We start from the raw sequence: 12,640 nt of genomic DNA on the forward strand, positions 1-12,640 counted from the left end.
GGCTGGAACGAATGAATGGCAAATTGATTTGACATACTGTACGAGTAAAGCGCGTTACTGGCTTAGTCACAGAGCAAATTAAAATCACCCCAAAACAATTCTTACTTTATAATTTTGTACTTGAACTTCTTTAAATTTTACTTAATTAAAGGAGTTGAATCAGTTCTTCAACTTTTATCTGAGTCTATTTTAGTATCTTTTTAATACTTTTTAGTATGTATACAGTGGAGGCAAAGCACACTGAATGTGTGCATCCTCTCCAAATCTACTGTGAATTTCAGTCAAGTTTTGCTTAACTTCACATTTTTCCTGCCTAACAATAAACTGTTCTTCTAAGTTGCGTTTAGGTAAGCGACTTCTTCTACCTCCAGGGTGTCACGTTGCATCCTCCTCCTCCTCCTCCTCCTCCTCCTCGTCTTCCTCACAGTCTCCACCCTGAGGGACAGAGAGGCGATCCTGTGCAGCCACACTCACCTGCACAGCCCGGGTTCCCACGGCCAGGACGCTTTTGGGAAAACGGCAAGCAGATCCACACCAGCTCCAACAATCACGTAAGTGGGACAATACTATGATTCAAAGCACAAGAAAAACATTATTAGTATTTGATTACAGGGGATTTTTCTAAAGTAATATACTGCACAGGCCAGGTGGGTTAAAAGTTGGGGTACTATTGATTACAATTGTTTTTCATTTTGATTACAAATATCTGGTTCAAAGTATGGTTTCAAGATAGGGTTGGGCTTTCAAAGTAGTGTTTCAAAATAGGGTTTCAAAGCAGGGTTTCTAACCAGGGTGAGGGTTTCAAGTTTGTGTTTCAAATCATGCTTTCAACCCAGGTTTAGGAGTTTAATATAGTGTTTCAAAACAGGGTTTCCGGCCAGCATTAGGGTTTCAAAGTTGGATTTCAGCCCAGGGTTTGGTTTTTAAGTTAGAGTTTCAAACCATGGTTTTAACCAAGGGTTAGGGTTTCAAAGTAAGATTTTTAAATAGGGTTTTAAGCCAGCTTAAGGTTTCAAGACAAGTGTTAGGGTTTTATGGAAGTTTTCGTCAAAGTAAGATTGTAAGACAGCATTAAGGTTTCGAAATGGAGTGTAGGGTAGGGTTTGTACTCAGGATTTGAAGTCAGAGTTTCTAGCGAAGGTGAGGGTTTCAAAGTACAGTTTCAAAATTGGATTTCTAGCCAGCAGTTCGGTTTCAAGTTAGGGTTTCTAGCCTGGGTCAGGGTTTCAAATTGGGGTTTCAAGCCAGGTTTAGGCATTGGGTTTTGAAGGCATCGAAGCTCAATTGAAAGTAGTAACCCTATTTGTCATATTTGGATAGAAATCATCTGAGGATGGCGTCTACGCTGTCTGTGCGCAGCTACTCGGTGCGCCCGCTGTCCTTCTCCAGCATGTCCGTGAGGGACGGCGCTCGGGGCAGCGTCCGCTCCAAACCGCCCGTGTCCACGGCCGGCGCCCTATCGCTGTCCCGCTCCGTGTCGGTGGGCAACGGGCTCCACCTGCTGGGAGCCGGACTCTCCCTCGACGGGCTGGTGGCGGGGGCCAGCGAGAAGGAGACCATGCAGGGTCTGAACGACCGTCTGGCCAACTACCTGAACAAGGTGCGCTCTCTGGAGAGGTCCAACGCAGAGCTGGAGCTGAAGATCAAGCAGCTGATGGTGGACAGGCAGCCCAAGGGACACGACGTGGACAACATGATGGCCCAGGCACACGTCATCGGGCAGGAGGTCGCTGGCTTGGAATCTGTCCATGCAAAAACACCAGAAAAGGGTCCAAATAAAGCCCACCTACCTACCTACTTACCAGTGCTATTACCTACCTTCCTAATTACCAGTACTATTACTTACCTACCTACTAGTGCTACTGCCTTACACCCATCTAGCTACCCACCCATCTAATCACATATTTACCCATCCACCTAATTTTGTCAGTATGAGTCCTCCACCGAGGCGAAACAATTCAAACTTGGATCCGCACCAAACAAATGCATAAATGTTAAATTATATATTATATATTATCCAGATTCTCACAATATGTAATATGTTCTCCGCGTTGCCAACTTTCTTGGTGAAGGTAACTAACCAATGTACCACGTGGCTCCCTCAGGTGAGGAAGAGGACCCTGGAGAATGCACGCATCATGCTGGAGATCGACAACGCCAAGCTGGCGGCCGATGACTTCAGGGTCAAGTGAGACAAACACACACAAACACACACTGTATTTGCCTTCACACGGGAGCGCCAGACGGCCAAGCGACGTGAATTAACGACTTTTCCGCCAGTGTGCGAAATGACGCGGCAGAAGAGTGCGTCCATTTGAAACATTCCATCTCGCCGTGTCCACCGTTTCTCCGCTCTCATTACTCCCTATCGTGATAAGACTACAACAAAAGACTACATCCATGATACACTGCTACATGTTGAAGAAAACGGGATTTAGGATCCTTTTACCTGGGAGCCACACAGCCAAAGTTAGAAGAAAAAAAAACAAACAAACAAAAACAAAACAAAACAAAAAAATAAATCAGCCTGACGGACACGAAATTGGGTGGGCATTTATGATAACAGGACGCACAGAAAAAGTCTCAGGGACCCATGCCCCAAATTGAACAGGAAGTCAGCCATTTTGAAGCAGCCATTTTAAGCGAATTCCAGGGCTTGTTTAAGGAACTAATGTAACTGGGACATGGTGTCAAAGTTTGATCATCATCATGATTATTATTTCTTTCAGTTTTTCCAAGTAATATTAATTGATTATTATTTTTTTTTTCCTCTTTGATTTTTTTTTTTTGCTAAATTTGCTTCATTCAGACTTAGCAATCTGATGATGCTGCCACCTAAATTATTTAAACATATTGGTACTGGCGTATCCTCCACATCGAGAGGAGCCAGATGAGGTGGCTGGGGCATCTGATTCGGATGGCCTCCCCGGTGAGGTGTTCTGGGCACGTCCCACCGGGAGGAGACCCCGGGGATGACCCAGGACACGCTGGAGAGACTACGTCCTTCGGCTGGCCTGGGAACGCCTCGGGATCCCCCCGGAAGAGCTGGATGAAGTGGCTGGGGAGAGGGAAGTCTGGGCGTCCCTGCTAAAGCTACTGCCCCCGTGACTCGAGCTCGGATAAGCGGTAGAAAATGGATGGATGGATGGATGGTACTGGCGATACTGGTCCAGTATTGAGTTGGTATCAGCTCAATTTCAAATCTTGCCATATTTCACAGCACTAGAGGCTGGTGCATCGACTGTACTACAAGAAAACAACACCATACAAACAGTATACAGTCGCTATTTTGTCCCATTCATACAAATAGCGTACTGTGAATTTATACGGAATCTCTTTTAGTGACACTACTGTGATATTTTTGTTTGTCCAGGTGGGAGGGGGAGGCCGCCTTGTGTCAGTCGGTAGAACGCGACTGCCAGGCCCTGAGACGAGCGAAGTCCGACCACGACCAGATTATCTCCATGCTGAGAGGGGAACTGGACAGCCTGAAGGAGGAGCTCTATTTCCTCAAGAAGAACCACGACGAGGTGAGGTGTAGATTTCGTAGATTTTTTTTTTTATAAATAATGACAATATAAATGGGATTAAAGCATTAACAAATAATCTCCAACATCATATGATACATTATAAATAGAGGTGCAACAATTAATCGAATAATCAACAGCAAATCGATTATCAAATTAATCGAACACACACTATTTTATAACTCTTTTGATTTCTCCAGGTACTTCCGTTTCCTCCCATCCATCCATCCATTTTCAACACCACTTATCCTGGTTAGGGTCACGGGACGCTGGAGCCTATCCCAGCTGACTTCGGGCGAAAGGCAGACTACACCCTGAACTGGTCGCCAGTCAGTCGCAGGGCACGTATAGACACGGACAACAATTCGCACTCACATTCACACCGTCACTGAGTGGGAATTGAACCCACGCTGCCTGCACCAAAGTCAGGCGAGTGTACCACTACACCATCAGTGACTCCGTTTCCTCCCACATTTCAAAAACATTCATGGTCGGTTGATTCAAGCCCCACCTCGCTCGCAGTTAGCTGGAATAGTCTCCAGCATATCTGCGACCCTATTGACGATAAGCGGTGTAGAAAATGGATGGATGCAAACATCTGTTTGTACTTTGGAACAGACTAATCCACATTTTTGTCTTTTTTTTCTGACGTTACAAACCAAACCAGTAAACAAATCATAATTGTATATTTTCTGCACTGTTAATTTGAAATGTCCTGTTTTTGAATTAGGAATAGATATTTATAGTTTAAAAAAAAAATCGGATTCATTGAATAATCCAAAAATAATGGACAGATGAATCGATAATTAAAATAATCATTAGTAGCTTCCCTAATTATAAGCAAATGCATTTTTAAACTTTAAAAATTTACATGAATTACTTTCAGAGTGTCACTGAGGGTGTAGCGGTACACTCGCCTGACTTTGGTGCGGGCAGCGTGGGTTCAGTTCCCACTCGGTGATGGTGTGAGTGCGAATGGTTGTCCGTGTCTATATGTGCCCTGCGACTGACTGGTGACCAGTTCAAGGTGTAGTCCGCCTTTCGCCCCAAGTCAGCTGGGATAGGCTCCAGCGCCCCGTGACCCTAAACAGGATAAGCGGTGTTGAAAATGGATGGATGGATACTTTCAGAGTGATGGCTTACATATAATTAATAAATAACTTCCAACCTAATATAATTGTGAACAAAATGATATTATTAAAACCATGTCATCATTCACCATACACGATGCAATATATTGTAAAGAGCAAGAGAGAGAGAGAGAAAGAGAGAGAATATAATTCAAAATGCAAATTAAACTTAAAAGTTAAGGAATAATTACCACATCCAGATTCAAAAAAGAAAAAAAACTTCATTATGCATTTTAAACTATGTCTTCATTTCACTTTTGCTCATTGTCCACTGAAATGAAACTCCACCTTGGAACATTTCTTTTAATTAGCTGACAAAAGTAATTGAGCAGTTTGGTGATGAAGTGCTGCCGACAGCAGTGAAAATATTCATCCATGCTTTTACTGGCTTTTTTTTCTTCACGCTAGCAGTAGCTGCTCGCCTTGTTGCAGCTCCCAAGAGTTGCCAAGGGTCTTCATGGTAACGAAAGCCATACTCTGCACTGGCCCCGCAGTAGAGGGGACAGGGTGTGCACAAGACAGGACTGCACCCTCAAAACAGGCTAATTTCAGAGGTTGTTACAAAATAAGGTGAAAAGTGGGCTATAGTTGCTCAACCACTGGGTATTTTGGCAAAAGTATGTCCAAAACATTTCATTAAGATGCCTTTCAACTGTTTCAACTTGTGAAAATACAATGCATATTTCTCCCTTTGCTCATCAATAGCATAAGCATCCATAAAGTGTCTTAGTTTGACAGCAAGGCTGTCCATAAAGTACGACAGCCATCGGTGCAGCTATGGTGTTAGTGTTTGTAAAAGCCTACCCGCCTGTATGTTTGCTTTTGCTTTCGGTCACACAGCTTGAACAAACCTGCAGTGTTTGTACAGTGACGAATCCTTCAAACACATCAAGTGTGTACAGCCGCACCTTCAAGAAGAGAAAGTAGACACACAATGCACACTTATTGTACACAGGTAGTGTCCAGGATGTGGCTATTAGTGTGAAACACGCTATACCCCAACTAGCATTTATATACAGTATATATACCCTAAATATACTCCAAACCTTTATCCCAAAACTCATCTTACAACATTACCCTTAGAAATAAATGGCTTACAGATGATTATTTGTTACAGAAAGCGCAAAAATAAATACGCAGCTAGGTGCGTTTTATTAAGCCAATAGCTGTTAGTTAGGTTCCACGGAAAAATCGGGATTAGATGGGTGTTCACTGGATACGAATAAACGTTGTTTCTAAGAGACTTAAGTCATATTTTTAGAGTAAAAAAAATGCTGTAATTTTATGAAAATTAAATTGGATTTTTTTCCAAGATAAAAATATGACAAGAATAAAGCTGGATTTTATTTTCTAGATGAAACATTTTAATATTAAACAATCAGATTTTTTAGAATAACAGTGTTATTTGTTGACCAAAAAAGTGGTTTACTTTTTAGAAGAAGAACAATCTAGACAGAGATTTGGTATTATGTTGGGGCGTTATAGGAAGAGCACAAAATATGCAAATAGGTGAGTTTTTCAGAAAATACCTGAGAATAAGCCCACAAAAACGCAAATTCAAGATCATATTAAAAAGATATCTGATTGGTGTTCTTTCATTTTGTTTTTATTTTAATTTTTTTGCAGGAGAAGAGCTCACTGAAGGTGCGCCTGGCCAACGAGCAGGTGAACGTGGAGGTGGACGCTGCTCAGGGCCCGGATCTGGGCGCCACCATGGCCGAGCTGAGGGTCCAGTACGAGGGCATCGCGCGCAAGAACAAGGAGGAGGCCGAGGCCTGGTACCTCAAGAAGGTCAGTCGCCTTTGAGGAAATGATATAAAACTATATCACTGATTTTTTTATAGCAATCATTTTTGTTTTGTTTTTTGTCTACAGTGGTACCTACGAGTTTAATTCATTTTGTGATCTTGTTTGTCACTCAATGTATTCATATATCAAATAATTTTTCCCAATTGCCGTTAATTGAAATATTATCCCGCTCCACCCCACTAAAAAACACCAACATTTTTAGTTAAGTTTTTAATGAATAAAAATAATCTTGTATTGTATAAAAAAAATAATAAATCATAATAAAAGAGAATTTAAAGAAATAAAGTGTTATTATTGTACATACTGTAGTATTCATGTGTTGGGTCTGTGCCTTTAAGGGGTGTGGCCTAGTGAGTGAGGTCTCCAGTTATTCTGCGTGTGAGCATCTGGGCGTGAGTCATGGTCTAAAGCAGCTCCTTGCGAGTGTATTCTTTTTGGATTTGTGCGTTTGACTGTTTGTCCCATTCAATAAAAGTCTCAAAATCCAACGGTGACTGTTGCTCTACTTTCCCACATGCAAGGGCATTACATTTTTTTTCACGGCACTCGAGTGGCGACGTACCTGAACCTCACTCGTACCTCAATTTTTGGCTCGCAAATCAAAGCAAAAAAAAAAAAAATAATGTTTGCAACTCAAAAAATGTATAAATTAGGGTACTTCTAAGTCAAGGTACCACTGTACTTCCTTACTGTCATTGCCTGCATGTGGAAAAGGAGAGTCACAGTCCCCAATTAACTTTTATGCAGTTTTTTTTTAGCACGTGGAGAAAAGTAAAACACAAACACAGTAAGCACATTCACGCAGCCCACAGCTCACACCCAGACACTCACATACAGATTCACTGATGGCACACACCACTACAACAGGCCCCGCCTCTTAAAGGCACATATCAGACACTACAATATGTACAGTGTGCGAGGGGTAAAAATATGTTACGCCTATTGCAGATGGGTCTGGAACGTACCCCGATTGATAATGGGGTTCACTGTAATGCTTAGAGCGTGTGTGCGTGTATTTGTGTCTGTGTGTAGCTGGATGCAGTGCAGTCGGAGGTGAAGGAGAGTAACGAGGCGCTGCGCTGCACCCAAAGCGAGCTAAGCGAGAGGCGGCGTTTCCTGCAGGCACTGGATGTAGAGCTGGACAGTCTTCGCAAGCAGGTAACCACCCAAACCCACCCTCCTTGAAGATTTGCCGTATAACATCACTTTTTGGGAAACGAAAACAACCCTCTCGCTCGTACAGTTCTCCAAATACGATGTGAAACGTGCTTGGTTTAAACTGGTTTTTTTGTTTGTTTGTTTTTGTCACTCCCAATTGACTGTAAAACTGACAAATACAACAAGAAATGATTAAACATTTTATATTTAACACCAACATGTTCAACCAAACCAAGCAATTAAATCCAAAACGAAAAAAATTGCCCTGTGCAAACATAACTTCCAGTGGCATTTAAACAGCCTTTTCTGAGCTCTCAAGACTTCCTATTTGTACCATTGTATAATGTACTTAGCTGGTGTCATTCATTGCACTGTAATCAGTCATTATGACAACCTAGACACAAGAGCTATATGCAAGCGTACGGTAACATAGACAACGTGAGTACTAAAAGTTCCACGGAGACTCATACACTGTAGATAATTAGTGTTTGCTCAGCACACACACATACGCCACATTTATCACAATGATAATATCATCGCGTTGGCAGTTGTTGTCATATCTGTTTACTGAGAGGTCACTGGTGAAGATTCACAGTGACTCATAGTCAACATTACATCTCGTATCTTGCATTAGAAAAATCTCACGGCACACCGCCAAAGAGTTGCATACACTGAAATAATCTCATCTCAAATTGCACACAAATTGACCGAGTCAGTGTGAAATCTGGGCATGTTTATTTGAACACAAGGCTGATATACAGCAATCCGCCAATATTCGCAAAATAAAGCGACAGATCTCTCACACAAATGGAGAATTTTTTTTTATTTAATTATAATAAAACTGATTCACCTACAAATGTTTATAATTGCCTATATTAATAGTTTAAATTGCAAAACTACCGCACACTATGACCCCAAAACACTTTAATTCTCATTTCAAATGTATCTTCCAACAGTTCCCTTAAAAATAAATGTCTTACAGATGATTTGTTTTGCAAAAATGCACCTGTTTACATGCAGCAAAGATACTCCATAATCTCCGCTAACAACCCAGGCTAATCTTAGTTCCTCCTCAACAAACAAAGCTAGTCTCTCAGTCAAGATGTATCACTTCACTTAGACAGGGTGCTATCTTCAGGTATCATAGTGATAGGTTAGGTTAGGTAAAAATATAATAAGAAAATATAATGAACCCCCGCATATTCACAGTTCGGCATTCACATATATTTTATTCACTGAAAATCTCATCTATTCACTAGTTTTGTGCTCAGGCTAAGGCAATGAAAGTATTGCTTTGGCACCATTTGATGGAAATTTTGCATTGTTGTTAATTAATTGATAGTGTTTCTTTGTCTGCATTTGAAATGTCTTTCTTTGCTGTCGGTCCTTGAAAGAACTTCGTGCGCAGTCAAAAGTGAAACTGAAAGTATATTTTTGCTTTTTTCCCTATGCAGGTACAAATAGCCATGTAGTCTACTTTGCCGTTGCAAGGAATGTATTCGCTAACATTTATTATTGTGTGTAAATGCCAAAACGTGAGTTTAATGACTTAACAGCCTTTGTATGCTAGTGCGCATATTTGTTTGCAATATCATGTGAAGATGGTTTGTTTGTGTCGAATAATTTAGAAGAACCTCGATAGAACGGAGTAATAGGGGCGGGGAGTCGTCTGATATAGCTCATTGTCCGTTACATTAAAGCACTTTTTTTTTTTTTTTTTTTTTTTTGAGGACATATGCACCATATTACTGTACAGTACAAAATTATTGTTTTGTAGGTTTTTTTCGTGGCCTAAAATGACTAGTATAGTTCAAAGTTGTTGTCCATCCATCCATCCATTTTCTGAGCCGCTTCTCCTCACTAGGGTCGCGGGCGTGCTGGAGCCTATCCCAGCTGTCATCGGGCAGGAGGCGGGGTACACCCTGAACTGGTTGCCAGCCAATTGCAGGGCACATACAAACAAACAACCATTCGCACTCACACCTACTGGCAATTTTAGAGTCTGTTTTTGGGATGTGGGAGGAAACCGGAGTGCCCGGAGAAAACCCACGCAGGCACGGGGAGAACATGCAAACTCCACACAGGCGGGGACGGGGATTGAACCCAGGTCCTCAGAACTGTGAGGCTGACGCTCTAACCAGTCGGCCACCGTGCCGCCCAAAGTTGTTGTAAATAAATCTAAAGAAAAGCTTGAAAATGTTTGAAAGTTTCACATTTTATCCATACTTACCACGCCAGTGTGTTTGGTCATGGTGACATTGTTGACATACAGTACTCATCATTGGCGAGTCGCTTTCATGAGCCATGGGGAGTGAGTGTTATTCCTAGTTCCAAATCAGATGCCAAAGGCGAACGGCTTGACACAAAAATTTACTGTAGCAAACATAGCATGTTCCAGACTCCAGAGACTTGTGTTTGTGTTCCTCCGAGTTAAGACTGCCACCATTCCGCTCTCTCTCTCTCTGTGCTGCGAGTCTATTCACAATAGACAATAGATATATCCATCATGACATGGCCACCAAGTCAATGCCCCACATTCAACTTGGCCGCCACATAGGCACGTCTTTTGGAATTGGATCTATTTTTATTTATTTTTTTGTATATCTGTGACCCGGAAATACGTCAGTCCCATTCTCTGCCTGCATTGCGTTCACAGCGCCAGTAAAAAACAGTGGCCAATTCTGGAACTAACAGACTTTGTCAACGGCAGGCTAAGTGACAAATGGAACTATTTTTAGACACATTGTTCAGTCCCGAGGGTCCGTTTTATCCGATACCTGTTATATTGGGGTCCATTTAATCGAGGTTCCACTGTAGAATTGTTTATGCAATAATGGTTCATGATTGTACATGCTAGATGCATGGTGTTGATGCTTTATGATCTTCTCCGTTTTAAGGGCTTTGCTGCTATCTTGTGGCAACTACATGAAATTACTAACCTCTTTGGGGGTCAATTATTTGCGGACTCACGGCAGGGCTCTGTCCTATATCTCCAGCGAATAACATGGATTCACTGCCTTCTAATGCAGAATATTACCTGAGTTGTGCTGTTCCCAGGTGGGCATCCTAGAGGGCAACCTGGGAGAGACGGGCCACAAGTATTCGGTGGAGATGGAGTGCCTGCAGGCAGCGCTGGCGGAGCTGGAGGACGAGCTGTCGCAGCTGCGCCTGGACATGCAACGCCACAAGACCGACTACGAGCAACTGCTGCGCATCAAGCAGAACCTGGAGATGGAGATTGCCACGTACAGGAAGCTGCTGGAGGGAGAGGAGCTGTAAGGATGCTTTTAACTGTGGTGGTGTGCGGGAGTGTGTTGATGATGGAAACAAACTAATTCTGACTGTACTACTCGTCTTGCAGGGTGAAAGAAATACCTCCACCTCCAAAAAGTAAGTCCCAAAATTATTAGAATTGTTTCATAAATTGGTTATTAAATCATTATATCTAATAATAGACACTGTATATACATGCTACATATATACGGTACAATTACTGTATGTATGACTAAACATTAAAATATCCCTATCTTACAAGTGTGTGTGTATATATATATATATATATATATATATATCCATATTTTTAAGATAATTTTATCCCATGTCATCCCAAAGACATGCATGGTAGGTTGATTGAAGACTCTAAATTGCCCGTAGGTGTGAATGTGAGTGCGAATGGTTGTTTGTTTATGTGCACTGTGATTGGCTGGCGACCAATTCAGGGTGTACCCCGCTTCTCGCCCGAAGATAGCAGGGATTGGCTCTAGCATGCCTGCGACCCTAATGAGGAGAAGCGGTACAGAAAATGGATGGATGGATGTTTTTATACAATACAGTGCCATTTTTCTTTATTAATTAATTAATTTGGGGGGCTGGAACATTTGAATTTATTAATTAAGAGAAAAATTTATTTGATAAATAAGTAAATCGAGTTACGAGCTTGATCCCAGAACGAATGAAACTCAAATCTAGGAACAATCAACAATGACGTCATTACACTGCTAACCATATTGTTTCGCCCCACCTCTCAGAAGACCCTGACGTGCGCACCAGGAAGATCGTCAAAGTGGTCACTCAGACGATGGTCAACGGCAAAGTGGTAGACGAGTCCAGCAAAGTGGAGCAGATTGAGGAGCGTAAAAAATGACCCAATTTGAAGCTCCTAAAATGTGCCTTGTGGTCCACATATGTAGCCTCACCATAACCTTCTTATTTGTTTTTAATGTAACTCTGCCAAAGTTTTTGACATACTGTAGGAAAACTGCAATTAAATACAAATTGAATCATGTTATAATAATAATTAAAGCAGCAAGCAATGATGAATGGGGCGTCAAAATCCATTTTGCATCCTGTTATGATAGAACATGTCCACTTAATTTCGTGTCAATCGGTGAAACTGGTGTCTGGCTGTGTGTTGTTCTGGACCTTTAAAATACCTAGATTTTCCCCAGGATACAGACCTTTGAGGCATGTTGAGGCCCCCAAAAAGGCAATTCATTAGTCGAAAGAATAATAATTTACCTGTGAGCAGCAATTAACAGGCCCTTGCACTGACTTTTTCATGGGCAATCCAGGAAATGACCATCTAGCTTTGACGCCATGCATCACCTACATTATACAGGGTAGGCAAAAAAGGTTGATAATTTAGCGTAACCCATCTGTCTAGGATACCTGCTTCAAACTGGGGCTCATTTGGATGAATTCCCTTGTAAGTTTGTCAAAGTATGAGACCGAAATGGCTGATTCAAACCAAAATGGCCTAATTTGGAGCATGGGTCCTTGAGACGTTTTCGTTTCCTTAACCATTGTTCGAATACAGGTGTGTCATGGGGTCAAGGAGCGATGAAAAGTTGCTTCCTTTCAAACATAGCAAAGGACACCACTGTTTCAGATGAATGTGAATCCACTTTTCCTAACTGACGTCAAAACCAAACAAGAGGCATATGATGACATGTATCCCAGGTTGGACAGTACAGAAGGAAAGATCTATACAGGTTGGCCAGACAGATAGATAGAGAT

General features: G+C 41.9%; 1 protein-coding gene and 1 long non-coding RNA gene across 2 annotated transcripts; one reads left to right on the plus strand and one right to left on the minus strand.

Moving 5' to 3' along the window:
- The first annotated feature begins 405 nt into the window (after positions 1-405).
- krt1-c5 (keratin, type 1, gene c5) lies at positions 406-11,944 on the plus strand. The gene is made up of 9 exons (XM_061767001.1): positions 406-551; positions 1,321-1,726; positions 2,106-2,188; positions 3,374-3,530; positions 6,284-6,448; positions 7,499-7,624; positions 10,682-10,899; positions 10,986-11,014; positions 11,653-11,944. The coding sequence occupies exons 2-9, from the start codon at positions 1,334-1,336 to the stop codon at positions 11,766-11,768; spliced, it is 1,287 nt and encodes a 428-aa protein (XP_061622985.1). The 5' UTR covers positions 406-551; positions 1,321-1,333; the 3' UTR covers positions 11,769-11,944.
- LOC133474882 (uncharacterized) lies at positions 3,538-10,727 on the minus strand. Its single transcript, XR_009787650.1, has 3 exons — positions 10,662-10,727; positions 5,509-5,565; positions 3,538-4,610 (listed from the first exon to the last, which is right to left on the minus strand). It is a non-coding gene; the product is annotated as an uncharacterized LOC133474882 (long non-coding RNA).
- Positions 11,945-12,640: the final 696 nt, after the last annotated feature.

The sequence above is a fragment of the Phyllopteryx taeniolatus genome, chromosome 3 (genome assembly GCF_024500385.1).
Source record: "Phyllopteryx taeniolatus isolate TA_2022b chromosome 3, UOR_Ptae_1.2, whole genome shotgun sequence".
Classification (NCBI taxonomy): domain Eukaryota; kingdom Metazoa; phylum Chordata; class Actinopteri; order Syngnathiformes; family Syngnathidae; genus Phyllopteryx; species Phyllopteryx taeniolatus.